The sequence below is a fragment of the Cynocephalus volans genome, chromosome 10, assembly GCF_027409185.1.
Source record: "Cynocephalus volans isolate mCynVol1 chromosome 10, mCynVol1.pri, whole genome shotgun sequence".
NCBI lineage: Eukaryota > Metazoa > Chordata > Mammalia > Dermoptera > Cynocephalidae > Cynocephalus > Cynocephalus volans.
In genome coordinates, this window is record NC_084469.1 from 2,239,747 (window position 1) to 2,258,818 (window position 19,072).

General features: G+C 57.4%; 3 protein-coding genes across 3 annotated transcripts; 2 read left to right on the forward strand and 1 right to left on the reverse strand.

The window, feature by feature from the left end:
• Nucleotides 1-352: 352 nt before the first annotated feature.
• HSPB9 (heat shock protein family B (small) member 9) lies at nt 353-1,214 on the reverse strand. Its single transcript, XM_063113197.1, has one exon. It carries the CDS (start codon nt 833-835, stop codon nt 353-355), a length of 483 nt encoding a protein of 160 aa, XP_062969267.1. The 5' UTR covers nt 836-1,214.
• A 993-nt stretch (nt 1,215-2,207) lies between these two features.
• Nucleotides 2,208-10,290, forward strand: KAT2A (lysine acetyltransferase 2A). Its single transcript, XM_063112101.1, has 18 exons — nt 2,208-2,582; nt 2,715-2,838; nt 3,184-3,329; nt 3,448-3,537; nt 3,836-4,017; nt 4,119-4,310; nt 5,217-5,323; nt 5,512-5,622; nt 5,694-5,830; nt 5,913-6,121; nt 6,362-6,488; nt 7,655-7,765; nt 8,177-8,320; nt 8,605-8,719; nt 8,811-8,847; nt 8,938-9,001; nt 9,138-9,222; nt 9,380-10,290. Exons 1-18 carry the CDS (start codon nt 2,244-2,246, stop codon nt 9,571-9,573), a joined length of 2,514 nt encoding a protein of 837 aa, XP_062968171.1. The 5' UTR covers nt 2,208-2,243; the 3' UTR covers nt 9,574-10,290.
• A 687-nt stretch (nt 10,291-10,977) lies between these two features.
• DHX58 (DExH-box helicase 58) lies at nt 10,978-18,119 on the forward strand. Its single transcript, XM_063112364.1, has 12 exons — nt 10,978-11,145; nt 11,355-11,556; nt 11,915-12,105; nt 12,849-12,965; nt 13,517-13,643; nt 13,783-13,974; nt 14,592-14,845; nt 15,408-15,557; nt 15,652-15,813; nt 16,341-16,531; nt 17,438-17,534; nt 17,814-18,119. The coding sequence occupies exons 1-12, from the start codon at nt 10,978-10,980 to the stop codon at nt 17,997-17,999; spliced, it is 2,037 nt and encodes a 678-aa protein (XP_062968434.1). The 3' UTR covers nt 18,000-18,119.
• Nucleotides 18,120-19,072: the final 953 nt, after the last annotated feature.

Below are 19,072 nucleotides of genomic sequence, written 5' to 3' on the forward strand. Positions count from 1 at the left end.
GCCTGGCTTTCCTCCCCACTTCTGTCCTCCACAGCACCTCCACCCCAGGTCCTAGCCAGCCCGTTCTGTCTCTCAGGGCCCTCTACTGGTTCTGGAATCAGGAGAGGTCTGGGCACTCCCAGCCCTCTGCTGCTCCCTGCTGGAGCTGCGGCTCTCAGCTAGGGCTACCCTGTCCCCTCTGCTTTCTCCCAGGGACCAGAGGCCTGATTCTTGGTGGATCACCTTTAGCTCGTCTCCTGCCTCGTTCTACCTGTGGCCCCAATCCCTTTTCTATAGCTCTACCTCTGACCCCAACCCCAGAAAAGACAACGGCCACCAAGTTTGCTGCACACCACGGTTGTTGTTTACTAGGTCAGGCTTGGTTGGAACCCTTCTTCGAGCTGCGGCTCCTGAGCCTCGGTGACGATCCTGTTTGGGCTTCAGGGGGAGACAGCACTCGGTACTGGCCTCGGACGCACAGCTGGCCGGAGGGGGTCAGGCAGCAGGTCATGGCGGTGGTATCCAGGTCGGGTGGTAGTAGCATTTGCCGATACACCTCCTGCGAAATGCGGTAACCACCCCCTTCCGGGTCATGGCCCTCCAGTTCCCGCTGGCCGGTCACCATCAGGCTTTGATCGTCTACTCGCACCACCAGCTCCTCTGGGGTGAAGCCGTGGGCATCCATCTTCATTTGGAAACCATCTTCAGCACGGTCATTGCCCTGCACGGCTGCCGGACTGTCCCTGAGCAGCCGCACCGGCAGCACGCCCCCCTGACCCTGTTCAGTGAGGGCCACGCTGGGACTTCGGGACGCCGCCCGGCTCTTGTTGGGGACACTGCTACCGACCCGCTGCATCCGAGTGAGCAACTGCTATCCAAGGGCGCGAGGCTCAGAATGCAGGGCTCGGCGCGCAGGCGCATGGAGAGGAGGGTCCGCACGCGGCCCCGCCGAGCTCTGCTCCGCTCGGTTCCCTCGGTTTCTGCAGATGCCAGCAGAGCTCGGGGTCAGCCAGGCCGGTCCTACCTCAAGAGTCAGGTTGTCAGCCACCCTGTTTTATCCCGGATCCTGCCCTTCTTTCCGCCCTTCCCCGCCTTGGTCAGTTGGCCGGGCGCCTGGGGCTGTTAGGGAATGAGGCTAGACGTCCCGGAGCCTGACCAAGAGCGGGCGCCGCGCAGAGCCGAGATCAGACTGAGCCGCTGGGCAGGACGGGGGCTGTCCTGCCCTCTAAGAACCAGGCCTGGACAGGAAGGATCGTTTCCTGGACAGGGCCATTGGAGGGTGGCCTTCCCGGGCCATCCATTCTTGGAACGCCCTGCCTTTCCTTGACCACGCACAATCCCACGCTGACACACGGGGACTGGGAGATGGACCCATCTTTCCGGCTTCTGTAGTTCATCTGCCCCGGGGGCCTCCCGTGGGCAGTCTCGAGGCTGGGCTCTGGGAGCACAAAGCCGAAGCCGCGATTCAGGGCTCCGGGAAAGGCTTCAGCCCTCCTCTGCCTCATCCCCACCTCGGGGCCTTCTTCGTGATTACCGTGACCACGGCTATGCCTCTGGTAAGTCCACAGTGTCTTGATATAAAATCTTTCGTTGAGGGGGCCGGCCCGTGGCTCGCTCGGGAGAGTGTGCGGATGACAGCAAGTCAAGGGTTAGGATCCCTTTACCAGTTATCTTAAAAAAAAAAAAAAAAAAATCTTTCGTCGAAGTATAACATACGTACAGAAAAGTGCACAAAAAGGTACAGCTGAATGTCACAAGGCAAACACGCCCGTGTGACCTCCACACAGCTCGAGAAGTAGAACTGTAGCTACGTGTACCCTGTGCGGAGCCTGTGGGGCACGGCCCTTGGCGGGCACGGGGAGGAGGTGCGATGTGCCAGGAAGCCAACCCCCGGCCCAGGCTTGCGCTTGCACCTGCGGCCTGGCCAGAGCGCCACAGCCCCCGATTCCCCCAAACAGGCGCCTGGTTTTCTGGGATGCGCTTCCTTGTCCCGAAGAAGACAGCAATCGTGAGTATCCTGACATCTTCAAGAGAGATTAGAAAAGCGGATTGGGTCAATTTAGCGAGCGAGCTTGCACCTCACTTGCCGTCTGGGACCAAGAGACAGGACAGAAAAGTCTGGAAGCTGGAGGCAGAGGGGAGGGGCGGTGAAGACTACAGCTCCCATCATGCGCCGGTGCAGCGACGCCTGCGCACTGAGCGCCGGTTGCCCATGCGGCCCTAGGGCTGGGAGCGCGGCGCGGCGCTTCGCTGCGGGGGAGGCCATGGCGGAACCTTCCCAGGCCTCGACCCCGGCTCCGGCCGCGCAGCCCCGGCCCCTTCAGTCCCCAGCCCCTGCCCCAACTCCGACTCCTGCGCCCAGCCCGGCTTCAGTCCCGACTCCAGCTCCCACTCCGGCACCAGCCTCCGCCCCAGCTGTAGCCCCAGCCGGGAGCACAGGGACTGGGGGCCCCGGGGTAGGAAGTGGGGGGACCGGGAGCGGGGGGGATCCGGCTCGACCTGGCCTGAGCCAGCAACAGCGCGCCAGTCAGAGGAAGGCGCAAGTCCGGGGGCTGCCGCGAGCCAAGAAGCTTGAGAAGCTCGGGGTCTTCTCGGCTTGCAAGGTGGGGGCGGGGCCTGGGTGAAAGGGGCGGGGCTTGGGGCATCCTAGGGCTCGGGTGGGAATGGGGGAAACGCTCTGGTTGCGGAGCGGCTCCTGTCCCAGAAGTACAGGTCATTGATTGATCTGCCTCCAGGCCAATGAAACCTGCAAGTGTAATGGCTGGAAAAACCCCAAGCCCCCCACTGCACCCCGCATGGATCTGCAGCAGCCAGCTGCCAACCTGAGCGAGCTGTGCCGCAGCTGTGAGCACCCCTTGGGTAAGGCAGTCAGCGCCCTTGGAGTTGAGGGACCCGGGGAGAAGGTGCTGGGTCTTGCTTAGACAGGGTGACTTAAGTGCCACAAAGCCTCATCTCTGAAAAACCAAAGATGCCTCTTAAGGAGGGATTGGGCTGGGGATGTCCCAAGGGAGGAAAAAAGAAATCTGCCAGCCCAGAAGAGGCAAGAGCCACCCAAGGATTGACATAGGAGCAGTCAGTCTCACCGTTGGTCTCACCGGTTGGAGGGACTGAGGGTGTGTCTTGGCTGGCTGTGAAGAGGGGCAGGAAGCCTTGTTGATCTGTTCTTTCCATTCTTCCCAACTTTGCCACCTGTCCGTCTTGCAGCTGACCACGTGTCCCACTTGGAGAATGTGTCAGAGGATGAGATTAACCGGCTGCTGGGGATGGTAGTGGATGTCGAGAATCTGTTCATGTCTGTTCACAAGGAGGAGGACACGGACACCAAGCAGGTCTATTTCTACCTCTTCAAGGTGAGCTTTCACTGAATGAGAGTGTGGTGAGTGAGAGATGAGGCATTGGAGGGGGTGGGGGCGTATGCTGCTCTGAGCTCTGCTGCCCCCTACTCCTTCCCGTTTCTCTTCCCTTCAGCTCCTGCGGAAATGCATCCTGCAGATGACCCGGCCTGTGGTGGAAGGGTCCCTGGGCAGCCCCCCATTTGAGAAGCCTAATATTGAGCAGGTGGGTTGGGGAAGGTGGTAAGGGGACAATTGGGGGCACCTTGGAGGAGTGTGGAGCCTGTGTTCTCTATCCTCCTCAAGGTGAGAACAGGGAGAGGTTCAGAGAAGGGAGGACATTTTGTGCTAACCTCAGGGTGGGCGTGGAGGCAGGGAGGGGATATAGTTTCTCTTCACACAGAGCCCCAGAGTGAGAGGAGAGCATGGTCCCCACCCTGAGAGAGCATCTTCCTTTGGATAAGAAGCCCCTCCTGGCTGCTTATACCTGCATCTCGGTTTTGTCCCCACCTACCCCTTCTCAGGGTGTGCTGAACTTTGTGCAGTACAAGTTTAGTCACCTGGCTCCCCGGGAGCGGCAGACGATGTTTGAGCTCTCAAAGATGTTCCTGCTCTGCCTTAACTACTGGAAGCTTGAGACACCTGCCCAATTTCGGCAGAGGTCCCAGGCGGAGGATGTGGCTACCTACAAGGTCAATTACACCAGGTAGGCCCAATCAGGGACAGCATGTGGGGAGGCTTGTAGGCCCAGCCTGGGTTCAGCGGTTTGTACCCTCACCTGCCATCACCCCTACCCCTTACCCCCAGATGGCTCTGTTACTGCCACGTGCCGCAGAGCTGCGATAGCCTCCCTCGCTACGAGACCACTCACGTCTTTGGGCGAAGCCTTCTCCGCTCCATTTTCACTGTTACCCGCCGGCAACTGCTGGAAAAGTTCCGAGTGGAGAAGGACAAGCTGGTGCCCGAGAAGAGGACCCTCATCCTCACTCATTTCCCGAAGTGAGTCTCTTTCTGGCCTATCAGGATTTTGCCCCAAGTTCACATCCTCGCTGTTGTCCCCTTTTTTCCAGGAAGGCTTCCTGGATTGGTCCCTCCTCTCCCTCCATGGGCCTTTTGGGATCTGGGCGTCTACCTGGCAGACTTGCCCATGGCCCAGAAGCAACTTGCTAGTATTTGCCTTTGCACATACTAGTCTGGGGATGGCAGGTACATGGCTCGAGCTAACGCTACCCCCCCACACCCTGGTAGACGTTACTAATTGCTTCCCATGGGGGCCAGGACACAGCCTCAGAATCCTTCCCACCACAACACTCCAAGAAACCAGAACTTACACTTAAGGTGAAACCAATTTCCACCCTGTTCTAGTCCTTTCTGTACCATTTTCCTCTGTTCTGTGCATCTTCCTCCCATTTTAAACCTGGCTCATAACTTCCCTGTTCAAAAAGCCTTTGCTGACCAATCCTGGCCTTCTAGTGCCCTTCTTGCCACCAGGTAGGAACAAGAGGTGGCAAGATGGGGTGGATTCTGAGCCTGTTTTTATAATGAGGGGAGGAGGGGACTCAGGGTAACTTGGTACCCTGCCTGGCCACACAGCACAGATGGCATCAGCTCTGACCCTGTCTCCCTGTGCTACACATCATAGCAAAACCGGACTCTTTGATCTCTGTCCTGGGTGTGTTCTATCTTCTTACCTTCAAATAGAGGCTCACAGAAGGCAGGGGTCTGTGCTTCCCCCTTCAGACGAGGGCTTCCCGGAGGTCAGAGGCTTCCTCCTCTCTGAGGCTCCCAATTCCTTAAGAGCAGGGTCTGTCTCTTTGGCCAACCTCCAGTCCCTCTGGTGCCTGGTCCAGGCTGCACCGTTGGGTGGAGGACAGAGTTGTGGGACAGACTGTGCCCTCCCCACAGGTTTCTGTCCATGCTGGAGGAGGAGATCTATGGGGCAAACTCTCCGATCTGGGAGTCAGGCTTCACCATGCCACCGTCAGAGGGGACACAGCTGGTGCCCCGGCCAGGTATGTGCCAGAGAAGGCTCTGCAGGATCTCTGCTTAGCCTTCTTGGCTGAGCTAAGCCCCCTGAGGTGGAAGAGGGACTGGGAATGGCAGCAGTGGGAAAATACAGGAGGGCTCAACTGGAGGCCTGTATCCCTTTGAGGGGCCAATAGCTTTGACCCCCTGTCCCTGATTTTTCTCTCTCTGTCAGCTACAGTCAGTGCAGCGGTTGTTCCCAGCACCCCCATCTTCAGCCCTACCATGGGTGGGGGCAGCAACAGCTCCCTGAGTCTAGATTCCGCAGGGGCCGAGCCCATGCCAGGTGGGTACTTGACCCAGACCTTTCACCCCACTTCATCTGCCCCTTGGTGACCTTGCCAACCTCCTCAGCAGGCGAGAAGAGGAAGCTCCCAGAGAACCTGACCCTGGAGGATGCCAAGCGGCTCCGCGTGATGGGCGATATCCCCATGGAGCTGGTCAACGAGGTCATGCTGACCATCACCGACCCTGCTGCCATGCTGGGGCCCGAGGTGGGCAGCCCGGCCTACTGACCAGTGCAGGGGAGGCTCAGCAGTCTGAGACCCTAGCTCACTGCCCCTCCTCTGCGCCCAGACAAGCCTGCTGTCGGCCAACGCTGCCCGGGATGAGACAGCCCGCCTGGAGGAGCGCCGTGGCATCATCGAGTTCCACGTCATCGGCAACTCACTGACGCCCAAGGCCAACCGGCGGGTGTTGCTGTGGCTTGTGGGGCTGCAGAACGTCTTCTCCCACCAGCTGCCACGCATGCCCAAGGAGTATATCGCCCGCCTCGTCTTTGACCCGTGCGTCCCCAGGAGAGCCCCATCTCAGGGCATCACACCTGGGGGCCGAGGAGTCAAGACCTTGACTCCTCGGCCCCCCCTAAAATTGGGGGGCTCCTTTCCCCCGACTCCGAGGCCCAACCTTTGAGAACTCTTGCTCCTCAGTTCCCAGCCCTGACTACACTCAGATCTCCAGGGCTGTGGGGAGCTGGGGAGCACTGGGAGACAGGTAGGGGCTGTGACATGTCCCCTCTGTCTTAGGAAGCACAAGACTCTGGCCTTGATCAAGGACGGGCGGGTCATCGGTGGGATCTGCTTCCGCATGTTTCCCACCCAGGGCTTCACGGAGATTGTCTTCTGTGCTGTTACCTCAAATGAGCAGGTGAAGGTGAGCGCAGTGGCCGGCCCCTGCCCTGGCCCCATCCCACCGCTTGCTTCTGAGTTTGGACCCAGTCAGAGCAGCAGGATGTGAGCGATGGAACAGCCCCCTCCCTTCCTGTAGTGGCCAGACAGTTCCTCACATGCCCACCAGGTGGCAGTTGTATTTTGATAACAGTGGATTAAGGAAACACCTGTTGGCAAATGGAGCCCAAGAATCAGCAACACTTTTTTTTTTGGCGGCTGGCTGGCAGATAAGGGCATCCAAACCCTTGACCTTGGTGTTACCACCACCTCACTGTACCAAGTGAGCTAACCAGCCTGCCTCTTCAACACTTTTTTTTTTTCTTTTTTTTTTTTTTTTTAAAGATGACCGGTAAGGGGATCTCAACCCTTGGCTTGGTGTTGTGAGCACCACGCTCAGCCAGTGAGCGAACCGGCCATCCCTATATAGGATCCGAACCCGGGGCCTTGGTGTTATCAGCACCGCACTCTCCCGAGTGAGCCACGGGCCGGCCCCTCTTCAACACTTCTAAATGGACCTGTGGACTGGTGTTTTCTTCATCACAAGAACATTTACATACTTGGGGAATTAGTAATTATTACAGTGGCCCTACACTGATAGTCCCGGTTTCTGTCCTTTAATTGTCATAGTAGACCCACTTGTAGGGGGCCCTGTCCTCCTATTTTACATAAGCCAGATGGGCACTGTGTCTCCTTGGTCTGACCTCTGTGGGAGACTGTCTCTTTGGGGTTCAGATGCTGCAATGAGCAGGCTCCTCGTGACTCCTCTTTGCTCTTCCCCACAACTCTGAGGCCTGGGACTGGGAATCAGTGGCCCGTGTTGGGGTATGGATCCTGGCTCGGCTGTGGTCGGCCACCTGAGCTTAGACACATTACCTGACGTAGCTGAGTTTTTGTTTTCTCTTCTGTGAAATAGAGGTAATGATACCTACCTCGTGGGTTAAGTTGAGAATTGGTTTGTAAAGTAGCAAGCACCACACCTGGCCCAGAGTTCGCACTTAGAAATCCACCATCCTTCACCTTTCTCCCTGTGAACTCCTTCCTCTGCCTGTCGTCTTTCCTCCTCTCTGCCTGGGTCCCCTCGCTCTCGCACCGCCTCTTTTCTCTTTGCCCTCCTGAGATCTCTCCAGCGCCAGCCCCCTTTGCCTGCAGGGCTATGGAACTCACCTGATGAACCACCTGAAGGAGTATCACATCAAACACAACATTCTCTACTTCCTCACCTATGCCGACGAGTATGCTATTGGCTACTTCAAGAAGCAGGTGACCCTTGGCTTCCCGCTATGGCTTCCCGCAGCCTGGAGCCAGGGCTTGTTATGTCCAGCCCCTTGCTGTGGATGGAGTGGGAGGCCCTCTGTGCCCTCTCTTCCAGCTGACACCTGCAAGGAAGACCTTCCTCCCTAGCTTCCTCCTGCTGCTGCCCCGGGAGGGATAGGTGCCTGTGAGGCAGCCAGGCAGGCCGGAAGACTTGGGAAGCTCTTGATGGGGAGTGGGGGAGTGGGCAGCTGACCTGGAACCTTTCCAGGGGCAGACTGAGTCCTCACAGTGCTGCAGGAGGAGGGTCAGGAGCGAGAGGGGACGTGGCATACACTTCTCCTTAGGTGCTCCTGGGGAGGGGCCGCGGAAGTTGGGAAACACTTGCTGATGGATTGGGTAATCACTGTCCACCTTCAGGGCTTCTCCAAGGATATCAAGGTGCCCAAGAGCCGCTACCTGGGCTACATCAAGGACTATGAGGGAGCGACCCTGATGGAGTGTGAGCTGAACCCCCGGATCCCGTACACAGAGCTGTCCCACATCATCAAGAAGCAGAAGGAGGTTGTGTGCATGTGTGCATGCCCATAATGTTTTTCATGAATGGTCATTGGGGGGGACAAGCACACGCGTGTAGAGCAGCACCACGTGTACACGTGTGTTTGTGTGCGAGGTGGGGACAGGCCAGATCTTGGTCCCTGCTCTGCCTCTTGGGGGAAGTTAGGAGGGGACGTAGTGAACCCAGAGGGAGTACAGCCCGGGTGTTCCCACCGTGGGCTCTGACTGCGGCGCTGGGAGGGCTTCTTGCCAGGGCTGGAGTTGGCCCCTCAGATGCTCTCTTCCCTCAGATCATCAAGAAGCTGATTGAGCGCAAACAGGCCCAGATCCGCAAGGTGTACCCTGGGCTCAGCTGCTTCAAAGAGGGTGTGAGGCAGATCCCTGTGGAGAGTGTCCCCGGCATTCGTGAGTGGGGGGCTTGGCTGAGGAGTCAGGAGGGCACACTGTGGTGAGGACAGGTGTTCTTAGGGACGTTCTCCCACTCCCCACTTTGCAGGAGAGACGGGCTGGAAGCCATTGGGGAAGGAGAAGGGGTGAGTGTGTCATTGATGGAGCAGGGTTTGAGGGGCAGGGGTGGGGAGCAGAGGGAGCTGGAGCCTCAGACTTTGTGTCTCTTGCCTCAGGAAGGAGCTGAAAGACCCCGACCAGCTCTACACAACCCTCAAAAACCTGCTGGCCCAGATCAAGGTGAGGAGACCAGGTTCCCTTCTGAGGGCCCCTGCAGCAATGGCTGTGGCTTTATGACCCAGTCTGGGCTGGGGGGTAGCCACAGGTTGGGCATGGGGCACAAGGGGCCCATCCCAAGCTTGACTCTTCTCTCTAGTCGCACCCCAGTGCCTGGCCCTTCATGGAGCCTGTGAAGAAGTCGGAGGCCCCTGACTACTACGAGGTCATCCGCTTCCCCATTGGTGAGAACCTCCATTCCTTCCTCTCCTTCCCCCATATCTACTCCTGCTCTTCCCTTCACTGACCGGACAGCCCCCTGCACCTCCCACCCCACTGTGGACAGCACCAGCCCCTCTCCCAGCTTCTCAAAGGGGTGCCCCTTCTCTGCTGCTGCCCCAGACCTGAAGACCATGACAGAGCGGCTGCGTGGCCGTTACTACGTGACCCGGAAGCTCTTTGTGGCTGACCTGCAGCGGGTCATCGCCAACTGCCGCGAGTACAACCCCCCGGACAGCGAGTACTGCCGCTGCGCCAGTGCTCTGGAGAAGTTTTTCTACTTCAAGCTCAAGGAGGGGGGGCTCATTGACAAGTAGTCTCTGGCTTGGGACTGCAGCCCTGACCTGGAATGTCTTCACCTTGGATTCTTTTTTCGTTTTGTTTTTTTAAAGATGACCAGTAAGGGGATCTCAACCCTTGACTTGGTGTCGTCAGCACCACACTCAGCCAGTGAGCAAACCGGCCATCCCTAATATAGGGACCTGAACCCGTGGCCTTGGTGTTTTCAGCACCGCACTCTCCCGAGTGAGCCACGGGCCGGCCCTTCACCTCAGATTCTGATCTGGTCCTTAGGGATGCCCCTGGCCCAGCTCTCAGCACAAGACACTCCAGCCAGGAACTCCCCAGTCCTTTCTGGATCCTCAGGCACTCTCAAGCCTACAGTTCTGTCCCAGCCCTCATTTGTCTCTGACCTTGGGGAGAGGTCTCCTGGGCCTGGGGGCCCAGCCCCTTTAGAGTGGCGAGTAGCCAGAGTATGAACCCCAACTTGTCTTTATGGCCCCGTACCTGGTCCCCCCCAGAGCCATGGAGGCTTGGAGTGCTGGTCTTGGCCCAATGGGCTATTTCCCCAAGGACCAGGACTGCTCATTTTAGCTTGAGTGAGTGGGCTTTCAGGGTTTGGAAGTTCCATCTGGACTGAAGGGGCCATGCCTTGCCCTGCACTCTCTGTCAGTCCCCCAGGGATGGGGGCCATGGGGACCATTCATTGCCTGGCATTAATCCCTTGGAGGGAACAATAAAGCTCTTTTTTTTAATTTCCCCTGTGTGATTGTTTCTTCAGTATAGTCCCAGCCTTAGCGGGCTGACCTTGGCCCTTCTAATACCCTCCTGCCAGCTGGAACCTATTAAGCCTCAGTCTGTGCTGGAGCCCCTGTCCCCAGCAAGCCTCATGCTAGTCCTGTGCTCCTGGGGTGGTGGGACCTGCCTTCCCGCAGCCCCCCACTTCTCCCTGCTTCAGGCTGCTCCTCAAAACCTCCTGCCTTGACCAGGGTGACATCGTTGAAGCTAACTGCAAAAGGGGCAGAGGGTCAAGGACCCAGGTCCTGGAGCAATGAAAGAGCACTTCCTGCTAGCACAGGGTTTTTTCTCTAGGGCCAGGGATGGGAGATTCCTAAGCTGCCTGAGCTCACTGGCTCCTCCCCTCGGTTTCAGTTTCCATTTCCGATCTCTGAGCCGAACAGTGAGCTGAGCTAAGCGGGGCTGCCCTGAGCGGTCCACCCAGTGGTGCAGGTGAGACCCAGGCTGGGCAAGTGTCAGGTGTAGCCTATGTCACTCCTGCCTCCTCTCTTGGACAGAGCAGTTTCCTAGTGGGTTCCGAGGAGGCCCTACCTCACCTCCCTCAAGTAGGGTGGAGTCGTGGGGCAAAGGGAGGTCTTCCCACCAGCTGGAGTGGGGACAGGTGGGGCTGGGGCCAGTGGATTTGAGTCCCCTGCGTTCCCAGAATGGAGCTCCGACCCTACCAGTGGGAGGTGATCATGCCTGCCCTGGAGGGCAAGAATATCATCATATGGCTGCCCACGGGAGCTGGGAAGACCCGGGCAGCTGCTTATGTGGCCAAGAGGCATCTAGAGACTGTGGACGGAGCCAAGGTGGTTGTATTGGTCAACAGGGTGAGTGATCTGCCCTCCCATCAGCAGGGTCTCAGCTCCTCAGGCACCTCTCGGTCCCCTCCAGAACTCCAGAGGCGCTGTGGCCATCCCTAAGCTCACCTTTCTTTCCCCCCAGTCTAGGATCTAGCCATATTCTGAGGGTCTCCTTAGCTCCTCCTCACTCCCCTGCCCCCCATCCAGCTTCCTCTCCCCATCTCATTCTCCCCCAGGTGCACCTGGTGACCCAGCATGGTGAGGAGTTCAGCTGCATGCTGGGCGGACGCTGGACCATGAAGACCCTGAGTGGGGACATGGGGCCACGTGCTGGCTTTGGCCACCTGGCCCGGAGCCATGACCTGCTCATCTGCACAGCTGAGCTGCTGCAGATGGCGCTGACCAGCCCTGAGGAGGAGGAGCATGTGGAGCTTACTGGTGAGGGCTGTGGGCAGGGGAAAAGGCACCCGGGGCACCTCCTCTCTAAAGGTGTTGGGAGTTTTTATGGGAGTGAGGGGTTCCCCGATTCACCAAACCCCAGCATTCGCTCTAGTAGAAACAGACCTAGCTACAGTGCAGGATCTTGGGCAAGTCCCTTCTCATAGCTGAGCCTCAGTTCACTAACCTGTAAAATGGAGCTAAATCAACCCTGCCTGGCTCGTTCTCTGGGATGTGGCTGCAAGTTGTGAAAGGAAGAAGGATTTCTCAGATGAGTTCTGGGGACTATGTGAAACAAAGCTTATGGGAGGAAGGGCTTTGCAAACGTAGGTCACAGCCCTCCTCCATGTGCCCCCAGCCTTCTCCCTGCTCGTGGTGGATGAGTGTCACCACACTCACAAGGACACCGTCTACAATGTCATCCTGAGCCGGTACCTAGAGCATAAACTGCGGCAAGTGCGGCCCCTACCCCAGGTGCTGGGTCTCACAGCTTCCCCAGGCACTGGTGGGGCCTCCAAGCTCGAGGGGGCCATTGACCACGTCCTGCAGGTCAGCTTGGCCCCTGTGGCCCTCCCTCTACCAGACTCCCGTGGCCTGCCCTGCCTTTTCCCCCTCCCCAGCAGCCCTACACAGTCTCTTCCTGGCAGTGTCCTAGCCCCTTCCTCCCCTGAGGTCCAGCTTCCAATGGCTTGTTATGGCACTTAGAATAAACTCCCAGCTGTCTACCCTGGTTTACAGTGACCTTGCCTACCTCTCCAACCCCAGTTCCTGCACCTTCTCCTGCTTGTGCTACAGCTGCACTGGCCTTCTTTCTGTACCTTGAACAAGTTGGGCCTGTTCCCATCTTAGGACCTTTGCATTTACCATTCCTTTTCCTCGAAATGCCCTTCCCCTTGAACTTTACCTGACTCCTTCTTGTCATTCACTGAACACCTTAAATGTCACCTCTTCAAAGTCTTCCCTGATCACCTTCAAAGCACTCTATCATAGTCATCCAGTGTTCTTCTCTTCCCAGCTGGTTAACACTATCTGAAATTCTCTCATCTGCTATTCTTCACTATTTTATAATCTGTCTGTCTAACTCTGAAGCAGGTTCCTCAGTATCCCCAGTGCCTAGAACAGGACAGACACAGACAGGATGAGCAATAAATATTTATTGAATAAATGAACCTCCAATGGCTCTGCCTCAGGCTGTCCTGTCCTCAGCTGGGACCCATCCTGCCCCAAGGGTCTTCCTTTTATCCCCACAGATCTTCCTGCCTTTCCAGTGAAGCCTTCTCTGTTGCCCCCAGCTCTGTGCCAACTTGGACACGTGGCGCATCATGTCACCCCAGAACTACCACCCCCAGCTGCAGAAACTCAACCAACAGCCCTGCAAACAGTATGACCTCTGCCACAGGCGCAGCCAGGTGCATGGGGGGAGGGACACAGGGCAGGGGTGGGGTCTGGTGTGAAGTTGGGGCACTTAGGCCCTGTGACTTCAGGTCACTTATGTGTCTCAGCCTCCATTTCTCCTTTCTGTGAGACGGGACAGATACAGGCCATGCCCACAGCCTGCTGTTAGGATTTACTCAGAAGGCATCCTGGGCATCTGTCAAAGCCCTTGGCATGCTCTGCAAACCGTGAAGCTGGGACAATTTATGCTGAGGCTGTGCCTAGCTTTTTCATTCGTTGTGGACACTGCGTGGTGTCTGCTATGACAGGGCTGAACAAAGACTAGTCATCACCGTGCCCAGGTCAACAAGCAAGGGCACACAGCTGGTGAGATAGAGCAGGAGCTGGGTGCAAGAACCTGGCCTCTGCCTCTAGCCAGGGCTCCATCACACCCAGCCGGCCTCCCTCTGGAGCTCTCACCTGTCAGATAACACAGCCGGTGACAGTGGTCGTGGTGCCCCCATGGGTGTACCCATTCCTCCCATGTGTATGGGAATCCTCTCACACCCTCACTGCTTTTGCCCAGGATCCGTTTGGGGACTTGCTAAAGAAGCTTATGGACCAAGTCCACGACCACCTGGAGATGCCCGAGTTGAGGAGGAACTTTGGGACGCAGATGTACGAGCAGCAGGTGGTGGAGCTGAGCCAGGATGGTGAGAAGGGCCTCAGGGTTGAGGGTGGGCAAGGTTGCTTTGGCGGTCAGGGGCGGGGCTTAGCCGCAGGGGGCGGGAGTCGGGGTGGGCGGGGCCGGGGTGGGGCGGGCCCCTCAGACCCTGCGCCCCCTGCCCACAGCTGCTATGGACGGGCTCCAGCAGCGGCGGGTGTACGCGCTTCACCTGCGGCGCTACAATGACGCGCTGCTCATCCACGACACGGTCCGGGCCGTGGACGCCCTGGCTGCGCTGCAGGATTTCTACGACAGGGAACGTGCCACTAAAACCCAGATCCTCCGTGCTGAGCGCCAGCTGCTGGCGCTGTTCGATGGTGAGGCGCCCGGGGGTGGAGGGCTCAGAACTGGACAAGTGCTCAGAGGCCAGCTGGGGCATGGGAAGGCCAGCGAGGGTACTGGGACTCTATTTTTCCAACCAAAATTGAAGGCCGTGGACATGATAGATTGATTTCCTCATTTGCGAAGGTTTGCATAGGTGTAAACACTAATTCACGTCATTGACAAAGATTTTTAAAAAACCACTTAGTTGGCACGGTCCCTGAAAGTCTGGGGTGTGTGGTATCTTTAGACCGGGAAAGTGAGGCCGGAAGCCTCAGCACCAGCTGGGGGTCAAGAGACCTGACGTGGAGTCAGTCCTGAGTAGCAGGGGTCAGCGTGAATAGCTCAACGGTCATCCAGGTAGCGGGGCTAAAGAGGGCTGCTTTGGTCCTATGTGACCAAAGGATTCTGTATTGTAGCCTCTGGGTGTAAGGCTGGCCCTGAGGGTGGGTGTGGCGGATGGAGTCCTTAAATGTACTCTTGGTTCCCGCTCAGGGGGAATGGAACAGGAGTAGGTGTCCTCCCCTTGGTCCCCTTTGCACTCCTGTGGCCCCAGGCCTATGAGCACCCACTCCCCCTGAGTCCTGTGCCTCTGTTTGGGGGTTTTTGGTAGACCACAAGAATGCACTGGCCGACTTGGCGACTCACAGCCAAGAGAACCCGAAACTGGAGGTGCTGGAACAGATCCTGCAGAAGCAGTTCGGGAGTCCCGACAGCCCCCGAGGCATCATCTTCACCCGCACCCGCCAGAGCGCTTACTCCCTCCTGCTCTGGCTCCAGCAGCAGCCCAGCCTGCAGAGACTGGACATAAAGGCCCAGCTGATGATTGGGGCCGGGAACAGCAGCCAGAGCACCCACATGACCCAGGTGTGGGCTTTGGGGAAAGATGCTGGGGCTGAGGTAGTTCCCAAGAGAAGAAGTGGGGACAGGGTCTTCAGCACAGGGAGATGGGGACAGGAGACCCTGAACGGAGTGGAGGGTTGAATATCCCCAGATGGAGGGGTAGAGAGCTGGGGGAGAAGGGTGCACACTGAGACCCCCAGTGCTGAAAGTTCCTCTAGTCTGGGGGTTTCTGGGGGCAAAGGGCCAAGGGGTTTGGGGTGCTGTAGGGAAAGACGTGGGTGATGTAGTTCCTCAGGCCGGAGGATTGGGGGTTTGACATCCCTTGAGGGAGAGTAGGGCCTGGGAATCGTTCCTAGGGTAGAGGGACTCGGACCCTTCGGAGTCCCCAGGGGAGAGAGGGGTTGCATGGTCGCCTGAGAAGATGGGCAAGATCCTGGGGGTACTTGGGGATAGAGGGTGGGATTCAAGGTTCCTAGGGAGATGGGCCAAGATTGTGCATAAAGGGCTGAGCAACAAGCTGCTCTGGCAGGCGGGCAGGCCTGAAGCCACCTCATATACCAGCTTTGATCTCCTCCTTGCCTCCCAGAGGGACCAACAAGAAGTGATCCGGAAGTTCCGGGATGGCACCCTGAACCTTCTGGTAGCCACGAGCGTGGCGGAGGAGGGGCTGGACATCCCACAGTGCAATGTGGTGGTGCGCTATGGGCTTCTGACCAATGAGATCTCCATGGTCCAGGTGCTCAAACATCTCCCCTCTCCCTCCAACAGCCCTTGAAGGAGCCTGTGTGGGACCCCAGCCCCACTCAGGCCCCTTCTCGTCTCCCTGCCAGGCAAGGGGCCGTGCCCGGGCCGGTCAGAGTGTGTACTCATTTGTGGCAACTGAGGACAGTCGGGAGCTGCGGCGGGAGCTGACCAACGAGGCGCTGGAGGCTCTGATGGAGCAGGCAGTGGCTGCAGTGCAGAAGATGGACCAGGCTGAGTACCAGGCCAAGGTGTGCGGGCGGCGTGCACGCCCCGTGGGGAGGGATGCGCTGAGCAAGCTCTCCTGGCACGTCTCCGACTGCACACACCTGTACTCCCCCTGTACCCCCTCCTGCCTCGGGCTAACTTGGCCCACCTGGCGGAGGTTGGAATGGAGGGAAGGATAGAGGACACGGGTGGGACTGCCAAGGAAGGCAGTGTCTGGTCTCCAAAGGCCTTGGGAACAGGCCTTGATCAAGGCTTTTAATTTATCCTCGCCACCAGATACTCTGTGTGTGTGTGAGAGCTGCCTCATAGCTCTCTTGGAAACAGCAGAGGGGAACCGGCACATGCACGAGATAAGCCCCAAACCAGGACTTAATGTCCCCATAATATTTTTCTCCACAGAGCTGCTTCTAAAAGCTCCAGGGAGGGTTAAGGAAAGTCACTTCTGGGTACAAATGATTTGAGGTCTTTGCGAGCCCTTTGTCCTCCTAGGATCATTGCTGGGTTCAGGTCTCTTGGACCCCAGCCATATGCAGTGTCCCTCCCACCCCAGATCCAGGATCTACAGCGGGCATCGCTGGTCAAGCGGGCAGCCCGGGCAGACCTGCGGAACAGCCAGCGGCAGCAGTACCCAGCAGAGCACGTGCAGCTCCTCTGCATCAACTGCATGGTGGCTGTGGGCCACGGGAGCGACCTGAGGAAGGTGGAGGGCACCCACTACGTCAACGTGAACCCCAATTTCTCGTGAGCCCTGTGGAAGGGGCTGTCAGGAGGAGGTGTGGGGTGGGGGACTGAGATTCCCCCCCTGGAGACAGTGCTTTGAGGGCTTGGAGGTTAAAGAGCATTTTAACAAGTACCGATTTTGCATTTCACAATAGTCTCGTTAGACAGGTTTCATTCCCACCCCAATGTTACAGGCAAGGAAATAGAGGCTCAGAGAGGCTAAATGACTTGCTCAAGTTCCCACAGCCACTGTATGGTTGAGGAGGAACTGGAATTCAGGATCCCAAATGCTGAGGGGCGGAGGCTGGCCAGTTAGCTCACCTAGGAGAGCATGGTGCAGATAACAACAAGGCCACGGGTTCAGATCCACATACCAGCCAGCTGCCAAAAAAACAAATGCTGAAAGGCCACAGACTGGCCGCCTGGTTCTACCTACTCTGAGGACATCAAGAGAGGCGGGCTGTCCCTGAACCATTCCCTCATCCTCTGTCTCCTAGAGGATAACCTTCCCCCACCTCCATCTTCTCATTACGTAACTATTTATTAGGCCCACAGAGGATCTTAAAGGTTGGGCCTTTATCCAGTTGGATGGATTTTGAGCAGGGGGATGTCAGGGAAGATCTACCTTTTTAGATCATTCCAGCAGTTGGTGGAAGGATGGCTTGGGGTTGGGAGTAAGGAAGGAGGCAGGAAGATTCGTTAGGAGACTGTAGAAATCATCCAGGTGGGTGATGCTGAGGCCTGAGCTTGGGCACATGGGTGGAATAGGGGCAGGCAGAACTTACTGAAGATTGGATTTCCTGCTGTCGGAAGCCTGTGCTTCTTAACGGGTGGGAAGGCCCAAGGCCCAGGCAGAGTCTCAGCCAGCAGGAAGTCTAGGGCTTGGGAGAGTCGGTGAGGGCTGCGGCCACCCCCCTTTCTCTCCAGGATCTACTACACTGTCTCCCAGAAGCCTGTGGTCATTGACAGAGTCTTCAAGGACTGGAGGCCTGGGGGCGTCATTAGCTGCAGTAACTGTGGGGAGGTAAGTGCTTGGGCCACATCCCAGGCCCCAGAGCTCTCAATCCTAGTCTTCAGAAGCCCTCGGTGTGAGCAAGGACGCTCAGCCTCTGCCCTCAGGGAGCCCTCACTAGGATGGGGAGACAACCCTGCCCCAGGAGCCCCCAGTCTGAGACGGGTAGTCCAGCCCGTGTCTAGGGGAGGTGGGAGGCGCAGGCCCTGTACTCATGGAATTCAAACTTGAGGGGAGAAGCCCATTCTGAGGGCAGAAGCCCAGACCCTGCTCTCTCTGTCCCACCCTCAGGTCTGGGGTCTACAGATGATCTACAAATCAGTGAAGCTTCCGGTGCTCAAAGTCCGCAGCATGCTGCTGGAGACCCCTCAAGGGCGGATCCAAGCCAAAAAGTGGTCCCGTGTACCCTTCCCTGTGCCTGACTTCAACTTCCTGCAGCACTGTGCCCAGAGCCTGTCAGACCTCACCCTGGACTGACCACCTTGTCGTTGCAGTGCCCGCCTCAGGGTGCAGGGGGGCAGAAGAGTCTGCAGCAGGTGTTATCTTCTCCTGGGCAAAGCCTGGGTCGAGGTTCCTCCTTCCTGAGTCACCCGCTCTGGGCACCAGGCTGAGCAACCCCAGAAGAACCCCAGGCACTCGGCGTCCCATGGTGAGGAAATAAATGGAGGGCCCCAGCTCAGCCCAGACCCTGCCTAACACATACATGGGCACTTTTGTGCACATCGGATGGAGTCGGGGACACTGAGGCAGGAGACTTGTCATATTGTACTAGGAATCATGACATCCCTGCCAAGTCCACTTCTATTTTAAAAATAAAGAAATGAAAACGAGTTAGAAAATGTGTGGTATTTTAAAAACAAGTTTGTTAGGGGCTGGCCCGTGGCTCACTCGGGAGAGTGTGGTGCTGATAACACCAAGGCCACGGGTTCGGATCCCTATATAGGGATGACCTGTTAGCTCACTTGGGAGAGCGTGGTGCTGACAACACCAAGTCAAGGGTTAAGATCCCCTTACCGGTCATCTTTGAAAAAAAAAAAAAACATCAACAGTTTAAATTTGAGGCTCATCAATAATGTGAATTCTTCCTGCCCCCTCTACCCCATAAAAGGTTCCAACCCCGGTGCTCCCTCTCCATCCTCCCATAACCCCCAGGCCGAGATCCAGGATTTGACGGGTGGGCTCAGAAAGGCATGAGGGTGGGGAGAATCGCAAAGGCCTAAATTTTCTGTTCTCATTTTAACAAGAGAGAAAGAAGAAGAAAGGCAAGATCTGGGTTGATTCTTCAGGGAAAGGGCTATTTCTGTAGTAAGAGGCCCAGCAGGCAAGAGCCACTTTCAGGAGGAAGGGAGTGGGCTAGGGCAGAGCTTTGACAGCACGATGGCAGTCCTTCCCACCATCTAACCTCCTTCCCTCCTGCTGCATCCTTGGTCCTGCCTCGGGGTAGATGGGAAATAATGTGCCCTCCCTTTTCCCAGCATTTTCTTTTTTCAGTTGGCCTCTTGTCTGATTTAGGGCTGACATTCCACTTCCAGTGTTTTTGACCTCCCTGT

Coding starts and splice junctions, on each gene's coding strand:
- HSPB9 (XM_063113197.1), bottom strand. CDS start 835: ATGCAGCGGGTCGGTAGCAGTGTCCCCAACAAGAGCCGGGCGGCGTCC.
- KAT2A (XM_063112101.1), top strand. CDS start 2,244: ATGGCGGAACCTTCCCAGGCCTCGACCCCGGCTCCGGCCGCGCAGCCC. Junction 5,623..5,693: donor AGGGGCCGAGCCCATGCCAG/GTGGGTACTTGA, acceptor CCTCCTCAGCAG/GCGAGAAGAGGAAGCTCCCA. Junction 9,223..9,379: donor GGTCATCCGCTTCCCCATTG/GTGAGAACCTCC, acceptor CTGCTGCCCCAG/ACCTGAAGACCATGACAGAG.
- DHX58 (XM_063112364.1), top strand. CDS start 10,978: ATGGAGCTCCGACCCTACCAGTGGGAGGTGATCATGCCTGCCCTGGAG. Junction 11,557..11,914: donor GGAGCATGTGGAGCTTACTG/GTGAGGGCTGTG, acceptor ATGTGCCCCCAG/CCTTCTCCCTGCTCGTGGTG. Junction 12,106..12,848: donor CCATTGACCACGTCCTGCAG/GTCAGCTTGGCC, acceptor TGTTGCCCCCAG/CTCTGTGCCAACTTGGACAC.